Source organism: Pecten maximus, chromosome 3 (assembly GCF_902652985.1).
Source record: "Pecten maximus chromosome 3, xPecMax1.1, whole genome shotgun sequence".
Classification (NCBI taxonomy): domain Eukaryota; kingdom Metazoa; phylum Mollusca; class Bivalvia; order Pectinida; family Pectinidae; genus Pecten; species Pecten maximus.
The window spans coordinates 23,385,553-23,398,609 of record NC_047017.1 but is presented as its reverse complement, the minus strand read 5'-3'; the positions used below and the strand labels follow the sequence as shown (position 1 = coordinate 23,398,609).

The 13,057-nt window shown below is 34.8% G+C and overlaps 2 protein-coding genes across 3 annotated transcripts in view; one reads left to right on the top strand and one right to left on the bottom strand.

The window, feature by feature from the left end:
- LOC117323621 (E3 ubiquitin-protein ligase TRIM9-like) overlaps positions 1 to 2,131 on the bottom strand; it is a 71,447-nt gene extending 69,316 nt beyond the window's left edge. For both annotated transcript variants that reach the window (XM_033878938.1, XM_033878939.1), the window contains exon 1: positions 1,302 to 2,131. In XM_033878938.1, coding sequence (XP_033734829.1) covers positions 1,302 to 2,129 — 828 coding nt within the window. In that variant the 5' untranslated portion in view covers positions 2,130 to 2,131. The remainder of the gene's footprint in view (positions 1 to 1,301) is intronic.
- A 135-nt stretch (positions 2,132 to 2,266) lies between these two features.
- LOC117323620 (L-2-hydroxyglutarate dehydrogenase, mitochondrial-like) lies at positions 2,267 to 11,552 on the top strand. The gene is made up of 9 exons (XM_033878937.1): positions 2,267 to 2,385; positions 3,614 to 3,741; positions 4,436 to 4,587; positions 4,861 to 4,992; positions 7,428 to 7,625; positions 8,006 to 8,173; positions 9,254 to 9,411; positions 10,470 to 10,601; positions 11,186 to 11,552. The coding sequence occupies exons 1-9, from the start codon at positions 2,267 to 2,269 to the stop codon at positions 11,379 to 11,381; spliced, it is 1,383 nt and encodes a 460-aa protein (XP_033734828.1). The 3' UTR covers positions 11,382 to 11,552.
- The last annotated feature ends 1,505 nt before the right edge of the window (positions 11,553 to 13,057 follow it).

Here is a 13,057-nt window from a genome sequence, read left to right as displayed (position 1 = left end):
GGATAAGTGTAGCTCTAGATCCTATCACAGGATGTATCATTACAGGGAGGCTGCTTCACCCAGCAGCATTTAGATACTGGAAATTGCAGCAGCAGCAGTAGCAGCATCAGTTCATTAAAGGGTTGGTTATGCTATGACCACTGAAATACCTCTTTTCATTGATGCATACTGTGACTGTATTATAGAGACAACTAAACAAGTTCAGGAATTATTAAAATGGATTACAGAAACATTCTTGTGAATCGATCCGATTCAATATTGAAAAATGTCCATGTACCGTATTTGAATTTATGTGTCAATGTTGTGTATCGACATTAAAACTAAAGTGACTTTCTAATTTTGAACCCTAATCTAGGACAAAAATTATCTGGCAACTCAAACTTTTTAATCATTGTAATATCTTTTTAAATCCAATCAAAAGCTTAAAATATGAAGTTTTAAGACATAGTTTTGTCAAAAAATTGTACATAGCTATATAGGATATATAGGCTAAAATATTTGCAATTCTCCCCCACAAAAATTCTAATTAGTTGGCATGTTTGACAATGTCATATACCCCAATTATCTGATTATTTCAAAAGAATATTTTCTTAATATACATGCTAATATAAACTGATATCATTCTGTTCATACACCTCCGATGATACACAAATTGAAATACGTAAAATATATAGTACACAGGTACTACAAGTAAACCATGTGTGTCACCACTGAACAATATTGGTTTAGATAAATACTTGAGGACACCTACGTATACATGTATACACAAAAGAGGTTTTAAATAGTATTGACTTCATGCATCCATGAAATTAGGTGTTAATACACAAAACTTATAACTGTACATAACAATTTTATTGAGATGGGAAATATCCAGCTTCAAGCACTAACAAGTATATATCAGTGCAACAAAGATACCGTATTGAAAATTTACATTATAGGACATATATACTTGGTAAGATGTAGTATTTAATGGGAAAAAAAACAAAATCCTGGTATCCAAAAAGTGACAAGGTATTTCATCTGTTCAATGTTAACCTACATTCTAATTCTCGCTTCAAGCTGGGTCGCCCAGGTGTTAATGATGTATTGATATGCATTTACCTACATCACACCTGTAGGTTATTGATACCTAGCCAAAGGTAGGTGTTTCTCTTGATTGAGTATTGAGAAATCATGTGTCGGCTAACTCAATAGTAATTATTGGTCTTCACACGGACATAATATAAGATTAACTAGGCTGTGAGGTTGTGACATAATGATGACAAGTCCTTTGTATCCAATTTCTTTTGAAGCATTCTTACCTTGTGAGATTTGGACATGGCCCCTAGGGCTTGAACCTCATGATTCACATGACGGCCCTCTTGATGACAGACATAGCAGACAGGAGTTTTACAAACTAAGCAGTACATACTAAGATGTTCTTCCACATGTTCTCGACATTTTGCCTCTTTCCCTTTATTTTTGGCACGAATTATTGCTTTTCCTTGTACTGGATCTACCAGGTTGTGCTTTGCTAGAGATCCACGTGATGGATGACATCTATTTTTGCAGTTTTCACAATAAAATACTTCACATTGTTCACACATGATAGAAGCTGCTTTGTTTTCTTGGTCACATAATTCACATTTAATAAAAACATTGACCTTTTTATTATGATCACCACAATACTTGTCAACAATAATTTCCAGAACTTTATTTTTGGGTAAAGAATGATGACCATTTTCATCCAAGAAAACATTTTTCTTACATACGGGACATTTAATTCCGTATACACTTCCCTGCACTGCCTGGAATATGTTGGATATGCTGGCTGTCCCGACATAACTGTTAGGCCTACTATTACAGACAACTCCACTGTCCGTTTCACTAACAAGGCTAACTTTGTCAATGTCGGGAAAGTCTTTCGTTTCCGAATCGGCTATGACAGGTGTAGTAGGATCCTCAAGTTGGGAAATAAAATTCTGTGACGGTTCCTGAATCTTTTCTGCACATCCTGTACACAAAGAATGGGAGCACGGAAGCACTAGAGGATCACAGAAAAATCCCGAACACCGAGGACATTTTAATTCCTCCTCCATCCTGACACACCTGTCTTGTGTATGTTTTGAAGGAAGCGCTCTAGCTAGCATGCTCATTGAATATGCAAATTACACCGAACGAGAACTCGCGAGAGCCCTATTAGCGACGATAGGAGTATACGCACTTGGAACTGGCAATGTGTTACAATATGTATTATGTATGCGTCTACATTATTAAGGGTTCTTAAATGGCAGCGTCTATAAAATTATGTGTCCTAACGGACAGGGCACTTTTTGTGGGCAAAAGGTGGAATCATCGATGTATAAGAAGTTTAGCTTGTACACAACAGAAAAGAAACATACAAAGGTGATTAATGAGTCAGTCCGCATAGTCAAAACTTACTGTCATCGGTAAATCGTTATCAGTTACTCTGACCCGTTAGTGTTGGAGAAATGTTTCGTAACCTATTCTTCAGTTATGTCATTCGTCCAGATGTTCTTTGTTATATTACATCCTTTTGATCAGTTATACAACCTTTATACGATCTGAACATACATGTATATGCGTTGATTTTGGTCTTATCGAAATACGATACCTGTCAATAATCAAGCAGTCGTACCTGTGACTAGAGCATCTACTTTCTCTTTGCCTAATAAATACACAAGACTTAACAGTACATGGACTATTAGTACAAAAAATCTTCAATTATACTGTTAAAAGATGTCAACATTCCTTTCTAAAATGGACAAAATATACTTACCCGTAATTAGAATTACGATAATAAATACATGAAAAATATTTTTTATTAAGATATCCGGAGTTATCCCCCTTATGCCATCAAGGTTTGCAGAGATCAGCATATCTGATGACTTTCATTTGGAGAATTGGAGGTGGTCGAGTGGCAGCGGGCATTTATATGTCTCACAGACATGTTCTAGTTAATAAGATATTCAGACCTCTTGTGAAAAAATATTGCGAAATAAAACAATTAAAAAAAATCATTAGGGATTGTATGATTAAATGTATATCTCACCATATTGCACTTTGGTGTTACCTGTCTTTTACTAAAGAATACATGAAATATAAAAAAAATCATATAGTCATACATGTTGATATTCCAGATTTTTTTTTCAGTCAGTTGGTATAAGGTTACAAGAGTTATTTCCCTTAGCAAGATTATTAAAACAGACTGTTTTAAACAGGGATCATTTTGATAGGAAAAAGGAAATATCAATTTTATGAGAATGTAGAAAACATTCATTCTTTAACATCAGTTGAAGTAGATATTAAACTTTGGACACAGTCTTTGGCCTTTATGCCCACATATCAACATTGTTGATATGCAAATGTTTAAAAATGATATGTTTTCTGATGTAATAATATGGTTTGGCTGAAAACAATAATTCTTCTTTTTTTATATAGATAAATTTCTTAGAATCATTTGCAGAATTTTCACTGAATTTTCACTGTAAAATTTAATGTAGATGAAAGTTGCTATAAGAAGGTTTTTATTTTTTACTATTTCGACCAATACATTATTTTAGTGACCTAAAAAAGCATATACCCAAATCTATGGTAACTTTTTATTTTGCAGTGCCAGTAGGGACAGTTACGATGTTGTTGTAGTAGGTGGTGGAATCGTGGGATTGGCAACAGCCAGAGAACTTATCCTGCGACACCCAAACCTTTCATTTGCCGTAGTAGAAAAGGAAAAGGAACTCTGTAAGATTTACAGTTTTGTTATTTCTGTAATCAGGGCATCACAAGTTATTTCCCTTTGATTATCAAGCCCAAGTTAATGGAACTGTATTGATTAAACTCATATATAGTATGATATAAATTGGAATCATTATTACACATACCTGGTACATTTTATACATCCAGACATTCATTAACTTGAAACTGTAAATTAATATGTTCTTTGTTTCTCTCTACTTCCATACGTAAGTGAAGTTATAAAAATTCTTTATGTGATGATAAATCATTAATTGCTTGTGGATATATATTTACTTCTCTTTTTCTGTTTGAAAGGCCATGTTGACAATGTGTTGTTCAAACACTTGTACTTTTTTTTAATTTGTTGGCATTGTTAATTATTTGGTGATGATACTGTAATATCATTTAGTATTACAACAGGTCTATATATATATATAATATGTCACAATAGTATTGATATTTCTGACATATAAAGATAATTTTCATACATTTTAGTGTATAGAGATTTAGATATGTTATTTTATGGAAAAGCATCAAAATAATACAGTGCACTATTAGTAATATAATTTATACAATATTATATACATTGTATACAGTTTATTTATATTGTGTAGATGTATTTTCTCTTTCACTGATACATCCTGATATTTCACTAGTGTATGTCTAGGGACTGATGTGTTTATGTGTTGTCTGTCTCTAGCTGTACACCAGAGTGGCCACAACAGTGGTGTCATCCATGCTGGGATCTACTACCAGCCAGGGTCGCTAAAGGCAAAGTTGTGTGTGGAGGGGCTGGAACTCCTGTACAAATATTGTGATGAAAACAATGTACCCTACAAAAAATGTGGAAAGGTAAACCAAAACTAAAGAAGTGTGGTTTGGTGTTTTCAGGAAATTTTGACCACAAACATGCAAAAGGACTGTAATATTTGCTTTTAAATCTTATTAAGTTCAATACATTTTAATTACAGAAAAAGAAAAAAACAAATTAATATAAAATATGTATACAGTGTATTGTACCCTGGTATGATTGTAAAATACTTTGTAATGAATCTATATGTAGAATGTGTAGTGTATAATCATATGTTAGTAGCTACTATTCTACAGCTACATATCTGTTTACAGTTGATTGTTGCTGTAAACAAAGATGAAATTCCTCGACTAGACTCCTTATTGGAGAGAGGAATAGAAAATGGCGTGAAAGACCTGCGCGTGGTGGATGCAGATGGAATAAAGGAAATAGAACCTAACTGTGTGGTGAGTAGATAAACTACACTATAATGTGATATTCTTAATGTTTAACATTATGAACAACACAACTACATTATTTCGAGGAAATTCAACGACAATGTAATATAGAGCTTATTTAATGAATTATAATTATGCAATATATCACAAAGCTTGAGGCAGTTCATATACAGCACCATTTTGATAATCCAGAATGTATATGCACTGTATATGTGAGAGAGAGTCTGTGAAAAATAGGTTTAGTCAGGGTGAAAATACAAAAAGGTAATATATATATTCATACAGCATAAGAGTACATTTCATGTTACAGGAGGATGGCAGTGTAGTAGCAGTATCTATACAGCATGAAGATACATTTAGACATGATTTAATTTTACATCACATTGAGAGTATGTATAGTATGTTGACATAACATATAATGTATGTTTACATCACATATACTGCATGTTGACATTACATATACTGTATGTTGACATAACATATACTGCATGTTGACATTACATATACTGCATGTTGACATTACATATACTGCATGTTGAAATTTCATATACTGCATGTTGACACAGCATATACTTACTGCATTTTGCTATCATATATACTGTATGTTGACATTACATATACTGCATGTTGACATTACAAATACTTCCCTTTTGACCTGACATATACTGTATCCTGACATATACTGCATGTTGACATTACAAATACTGTTTGTTGACATACCATACATTGTATCATGATTATATATACTGTATGTTAACATTACATATACAGTATGTTGACATGACATATACTGCATGTTTACATAACATACATTGTATGTTGACATGATTACATATACTGTATGTTGACATGACATATACAGTATGTTGACTTTACATATACTGTATGTTGACATTACATATACAGTATGTTGACATGACATATACTGCATGTTTACATAACATACATTGTATGTTGACATGATTACATATACTGTATGTTGACATGACATATACAGTATGTTGACTTTACATATACTGTATGTTGACATTACATATACAGTATGTTGAAATTACATATACTTTATGTTGACATAGCATACATTGTATGTTGACATGATTACATATACTGTATGTTGACATGACATATACTGTATGTTGACATGACATATACTGTATGTTGACGTTACAATTACTGCCTATTGACCTGACATATACTGTATGTTGACATGACATATACTGTATGTTGACATTACATATACTGTATGTTGACATTACATATACTGTATGTTGACGTTACAATTACTTCCTATTGACCTGACATTTACTGTATGTTGACATTACAAATACTGCCTGTTTACATTACATATACTGTATGTTGACATAACATATATTGTATTTTGACATGAATTCATATACTGTATGTTGACATTAAATTTGCTGTATGTTGACATTACATATACTGTATGTTGACATTAAATATACTGTATGTTGACATTACATATACTGCATGTTGACATATATACTGCATGTTGACACTACATATACTGCATGTTGACATTACATATACTGTATGTTGACATTATATATAATGCATGTTGACATTACATATGCTGCATGTTGACATTACATATACTGTATGTTGACATTACATATACATGTACTTTATGTTGGCATAACATATACTGTATGTTGACATTACATACTGCATGTTGACATTACATATACCGCATGTTGACATTGCATATACCATATGTTGACATTACATATACTGTATGTTGACATTACATATACTGTATGTTGACATTACATATACTGTATGTTGACATTACATATACCGCATGTTGACATTACATATACCATATGTTGACATTACATATACTGTATGTTGACATTACATATACTGTATGTTGACATTACATATACTGTATGTTGACATTACATATACTGTATGTTGACATTACATATACTGTATGTTGACATAACAAATACTGTATGTTGGCATAACATATACTGTATGTTGACGTGACATATACTGTATGTTGACGTGACATATACTGTATGTTGACGTGACATATACTGCATGTTGCTATCATACATACAGCATGTTGACACTACATATACTGCCTGTTGACCTCACATATACTGTATGTTGCTATCATATATACTGACTGTTGACCTGACATATACAGTATGTTGACATTACATAAACTGCATGTTTGGGGCCACGGTGGCCGAGTGGTTAAGGTGTCCCGACACCTCTGGGTTGCGAGTTCGAAACCTACGTGGGCAGTTGCCAGGTACTGACCACAGGCCGGTGGTTTTTCTCCGGGTACTCCGGCTTTCCTCCACCTCCAAAACCTATATACTGCATGTTGCCATTACATATACTGAATGTTTACATTAAATATCCAGCATGTTGACACAACATAATTATAACACTGACATGATAATGCTCTGCTACAGGGACTAAAAGCTGTGTACTCCCCCCACACAGGAATTATAGACTACAAGGTTGTGGCTCAGTCATATGGAAAGTTTTTCCATGATCGTGGTGGTGAGGTCTACACAGGGTTTGAGGTGAACAAATTTGATGTGACAAAGGAAAGTCTGAGTGGGACGACAGATGGTATAAAGTATCCAGTCACAATCCGAGGGAAACAGGTAATCATCGTTATTCAGAGTTGTCGCTTCTCGTTATTTAAAAATTAAAAATCTCATTTAATTCAGCTCAATTTTCTAAAGAATTTTCCTTGATAATAGAGAATAATGTTAGTTTTCTCTAAGGGATTCCAAACAATATCTGACAGCAGAACTTGTCATAGCATAACAAGTTAGATACAACGAGTTACATGTATTACTAGATTCCACATGACAAAGCTATGCTTGAAGTATGTAATGACGTTGTTTATAGAATAAAAATATCTCATTTAGTTTATATCTGTGTAGAGTTTCAAATTACAGATCAGATCAGAGTTATCTTTTTTCTTAAATAATGAATATTCATCATATGTAAAAGTTCTTTTGTTGAATTATCTGCCCAGGGTCAGGAGCTGAAATGTCGCTACGCCATCACCTGTGGTGGCCTTTACTCTGACAGAATAGCTGAGTTGTCGGGCTGTCACAGAGAACCCAGAATTGTGGGATTCAGGGGAGACTACCTACTCCTCAAACCAGAGAAAGCAGACCTTGTTCGTGGCAATATATATCCAGTAAGTAAGCTATATAATAAGTAAATGCTTCTTACGTCAACTTTTCTATTTAAACAACTTTTTCTCAATAATCAAAATGCTTAGGGACTTGATATTATGCCTGTAGCATGCTGGGATAATTGGCTAACAAGTTTGTTCATATGAATGACCTTGACCTACAAGGTCACGGGTCAAATAGGCTAAAATCTTTAAAATTACTTCCTCTAAATAACCAAGAGGCCCTGGGACTTGATATTGGGCCACTGGCATGCTGGGATGAAGGGGTACCAAGTTTGTTCAAATGAATGACCTTGACCTACATTCCAGGTCACAGGGGTCAAATAAGTTAAAATCTTTGGATGACTTCTTCTCAAGATTCTTAAATCTTTGAACAATGATTTCTCGAGATTCTGCGACCTGATAATAGGCCATTAGTATGCTGGAATGAAGGATAAGAAAACTTAATGACATGAATAAACCTAGCCTACTCTAATATTTGAATAAAATGGTAATCTGCATATTAGCTGTAGAAACGACCTCTATCAACTTCGGAGTGGGCTGTAGAACCAGGTTAACGATACAGGCCCATTGGGCCTCTTGTTTGTACAATCTCATCAATATTGATAAAACGTTTACGAGCCTTAGTTATGGTAAACTACCTTATATGATGGTATAGCATATAGAGTCCATTGTCTGATGTCAAATGTTGTAGTTAGGATAGCTGTGGTGAAAGTTAAGCAACTGTGTTCAATTAAATGACCTTGGCACACTCTCATTGTCACGAGTGTTCAATGTGTTTAAAAGAATTTGAATGACTTAGCTTTCTGGTGATTAAACATGTACACTATATACAAATAAATTATATTAATCAAATGGAACATGAGAAACTGTTTTGGGATAGAGATTTTGCTGAACTATTGGTAATAGGTACTGTTTTTGTATTTAGATATTTCATATGTTTATTTCTAAATGCATCTATAATTAAAAAAAAAAAATTAATTAAAAAATAAACATCTTAGTAAGGTTGATGACTAGACCTGCTAGTATACTAGTTGAACATGTCTAATATTTATGAATTACCTCTGTGTTTGTGTGTTTTAGGTACCAGACCCCAGATTTCCATTCCTTGGTGTTCACTACACTCCACGTATGAACGGGGATGTCTGGCTTGGTCCTAATGCCGTGTTAGCATTTAAAAGGGAGGGATACAAGTTACTGGACTTCAGTCTCAAAGACACTGCCGATGCTTTAAGCTTTAGGTAAGTATGCATAAGCAAAATCACATTTTAATCTTCAGACAAGGCAGAATCCTGTGGAAATATCTGGATTAACAAATGAACAGCCAAAAGTTTTATTCTAAGTATTGACTCAGAGAAACCTTCTGAGCTGACCAATAATTGTTTTACTCATTCTTATAAAACTTGCATTTCCAAATTAATGAATTCAGCAATTTCTGAGGTTTGAAAGTGTGTAGGATATCTATAGAAGACATTTGGTTACTTTATAATATGTCTAAAGTCATTTTTGTGTAAACAAGTACAAATTTTGTTATACAATCATGAATAGAAGACATTGCAGCATACTATTACATAGAGGATATCTAACAGTGTCTTCAGTTATACCAAATATATTTCACGAGCGGGGCTAATATTTTGATATTTTTCACGAGTGCGCAGCACGAGTGAAAAATATCAAAATATTAGGTCTGTTTATTACATTTTTTATCAACAAAAAACCTACCCCGTATGCTAACTAGGCCTAATATAAACAAAAAAAGTAGTTCCCCCTGTCCAGCTGCTGACATATATGTCGGGCTTTCTGATTGGTCAATTATTTTGGTATTTTCTAATCATTAATTTGATTGGTCAAATCAGCAAAAGTGATATTTTTCACTAGTGAAAAATATCACTTTTATAGAATGAATAATTTTTGATATTTCACTGGTAAAAATGTAATAAAGTGTTACCTTACCTTTTTGTTTTGATAATACCCACAGACTTCTAACAATGCATTCTGAAATAGAATGACATGTTACTCTGAGGGAAATGTAGGCAGATAAAAAACATTTCTAGCAGTAACAGTTATTGGTTTAATGCCTTTGTTATAAAGGGAGGTAATTTAGTCATCTCATGATTTGTTAGGAAAAGATTCTGATGGTATTGTAAACAAACAAATTTAAGTGGTATTTTTTTTTAGCACTTCTAACTATGAAAGCCTTCAGTAAAACAAGCAGTCAGAAAACCTCAGAATTCATTATCTATATAAGTTCAATGTTTTATGTTAATCTATTTATTTGTACAATTTAAATATTTTACAGAGGCCTACGTAAGTTAGCCACCAGACACTTAGCCTTTGGTATCAAGGAGATGTACAGAGGGTTTTACATCTCTGCTCAGGTGAAATTACTACAGAAGTATGTCCCTTCTCTAAAACGAGAGGATATTACGAGGTAAGGTTTCCTCGTTCACATGGTTTCACTCATATAAGAGGTCTATGTGCCTTATCGGTCACCCGAGCTCCGATATGTATACTGATAGATGATGTTTTGCTTATAAACTAGAGTTAACATATATCTCACCCCTGTAGCCTTGAAAGTAAGTAGAGGATTTCCTATTTGACTAAACTCCATAACAATTGAATAAACTTGGTAGCCCCTCATCTGAGCTTGCTACTTGCCCAATATCATGACTATTATTTTCAAATGATTAAGAGGAAAAGATGAAAGATGAGAAAAGTACAGAAAAAAATCTGTCTTTTATAGACCCAATAAAGGTCATTCAAAGGTTGGTACCAGGACCTCTATGAGATATCTTGTTTCAGCATTTTTATCTTGTCCAGGGACCTCCTTTCTTGGCTTTTAACTAATCACTATAACACTTTATCAGATTTGTGACCATGAAATTAGTAAGAGAGGATATTTGATTTGCCAATTATTCTTGTTAAATTTGCATATTGTCAGCCAATTTGGTACCATACAAATGTTCATTGTTCCACCCTTTGGTACTCTTGTGAATTTTAACATGTTATGTGTAGGGGACCCTCAGGAGTACGGGCCCAGGCCCTGGACAGAGATGGACAGTTGGTGGACGATTTTGTTTTTGATGTGGGTCAAGGAGATGTTGGAAGTCGTGTGTTGCATGTACGCAATGCTCCGTCTCCAGCGGCAACCTCGTCACTTTCTATAGCCAAAATGGTTGCTGATAAAGTAGAGGGAACATTTCAACTTTAACCTTAACTTATTATTATGTATTCTAGGTTGATTAATTAATATTTTAAAAATATCATATTTATTGGACCCTTTTGTCTATTGAATTGAAATAAATAATGACCAACACTATATAGTATTTTTACTGTATGGTTGTTGAATTTTGCGGTTGTCCTTGTCAGTACTAGTTTAGGGTTTTTAGCTCACCTGCCCGAAGGGCAAGTGAGCTTATGCCGTGGCGCGGCGTCCGTCGTCCGTCCGTCGTCCGTCCGGCCGTCCGGCCGTCCGGCCGTCCGTCCGGCGTCAACTTTCCATTCAAGCAACTTCTTCTCAATAACCAAAAGGCCTAGAGACCTAATATTGGGCCTGTAGCATGCTGGGGTGAAGGGCTACCAAGTTTGTTCAAATGAATGACCTTGACCTTCATTCAAGGTCACAGGAGTCAAAAAGGCTAAAATCTTCAAACAACTTCTTCTCAACAACCAACAGTCCCAGGGAGTTGATATTGGGTCTGTAGCATGCTGGGGTAAAGGGCTACCAAGTTTGTTCAAATGAATGACCTTGACTTTCATTCAAGGTCACAGGAGTCAAAAAGGCTAAAAAAAAATTAGACGACTTCTTCTAAATAGCCAAAAGACCCAGGGACTTGATATTGGGTCTGTAGCATGCTGGGGTGAAGGGCTCCCAAGTTTGTTCAAATGAATGACCTTGACTTTCATTCAAGGTCACAGGAGTCAAAAAGGCTAAAATCTTTAAACGACTTCTTCTCAATAACCAAGAGCCCCAGGGACTTGATATTGGGTCTGTAGCATGCTGGGGTGAAGGGCTACCAAGTTTGTTCAAATGAATGACCTTGACTTTCATTCAAGGTCACAGGAGTCAAAAAGGCTAAAATCTTTAAACGACTTCTTCTCAATAACCAAGAGTCCCAGGGAGTTGATATTGGGTCTGTAGCATGCTCGGGTGAAGGGCTACCAAGTTTGTTCAAATGAATGACCTTGACTTTCATTCAAGGTCACAGGGGTCAAAAAGGCTAAAATCTTTAAACGACTTCTTCTCAATAACCAAGAGTCCCAGGGAGTTGATATTGAAGTTTGTTATCGCTATTTCTGAGAAAGTACTGAAGGGATCTTTCTCAAATTTCATATGTAGGCTTCCCTTGGTGCCTAGTTATGCATATTGCATTTTGAGACCAATCGGAAAGCAACATGGCCGACAGGCAGCCATCTTGGATTTTGATAATTGAAGTTTGTTATCGCTATTTCTCAGAAAGTACTGAAGGGATCTTTCTCAAATTTCATATGTAGACTCCCCTTGGTGCCTAGTTATGCATATTGCATTTTGAGACCAATCGGAAAACAACATGGCCGAGAGGCAGCCATCTTGGGTTTTGATAATTGAAGTTTGTTATCGCTATTTCTGAGAAAGTACTGAAGGGATCTTTCTCAAATTTCAAATGTATGTTCCCCTTGGTGCCTAGTTATGCATATTGCATTTTGAGACCAATCGGAAAACAACATGGCCGACAGGCAGCCATCTTGGATATTGACAATTGAAGTTTGATATCGCTATTTCTAAGAAAGTACTGAAGGGATCTTTCTCAAATTTCATATGTAGATTCCCCTTGGTGCCTAGTTATGCATATTGCATTTTGAGACCAATCGGAAAACAACATGGCCGACAGGCAGCCATCTTGGATT

Excerpts from the sequence above, each read along its gene's own strand:
- LOC117323620 (XM_033878937.1), top strand. The coding sequence starts at position 2,267 with ATGGCAGCGTCTATAAAATTATGTGTCCTAACGGACAGGGCACTTTTT. Across the intron at positions 3,742-4,435 it reads AGAAAAGGAAAAGGAACTCT|CTGTACACCAGAGTGGCCAC; the intron begins GTAAGATTTACA and ends GTCTGTCTCTAG. Across the intron at positions 8,174-9,253 it reads TTCGTGGCAATATATATCCA|GTACCAGACCCCAGATTTCC; the intron begins GTAAGTAAGCTA and ends TGTGTGTTTTAG.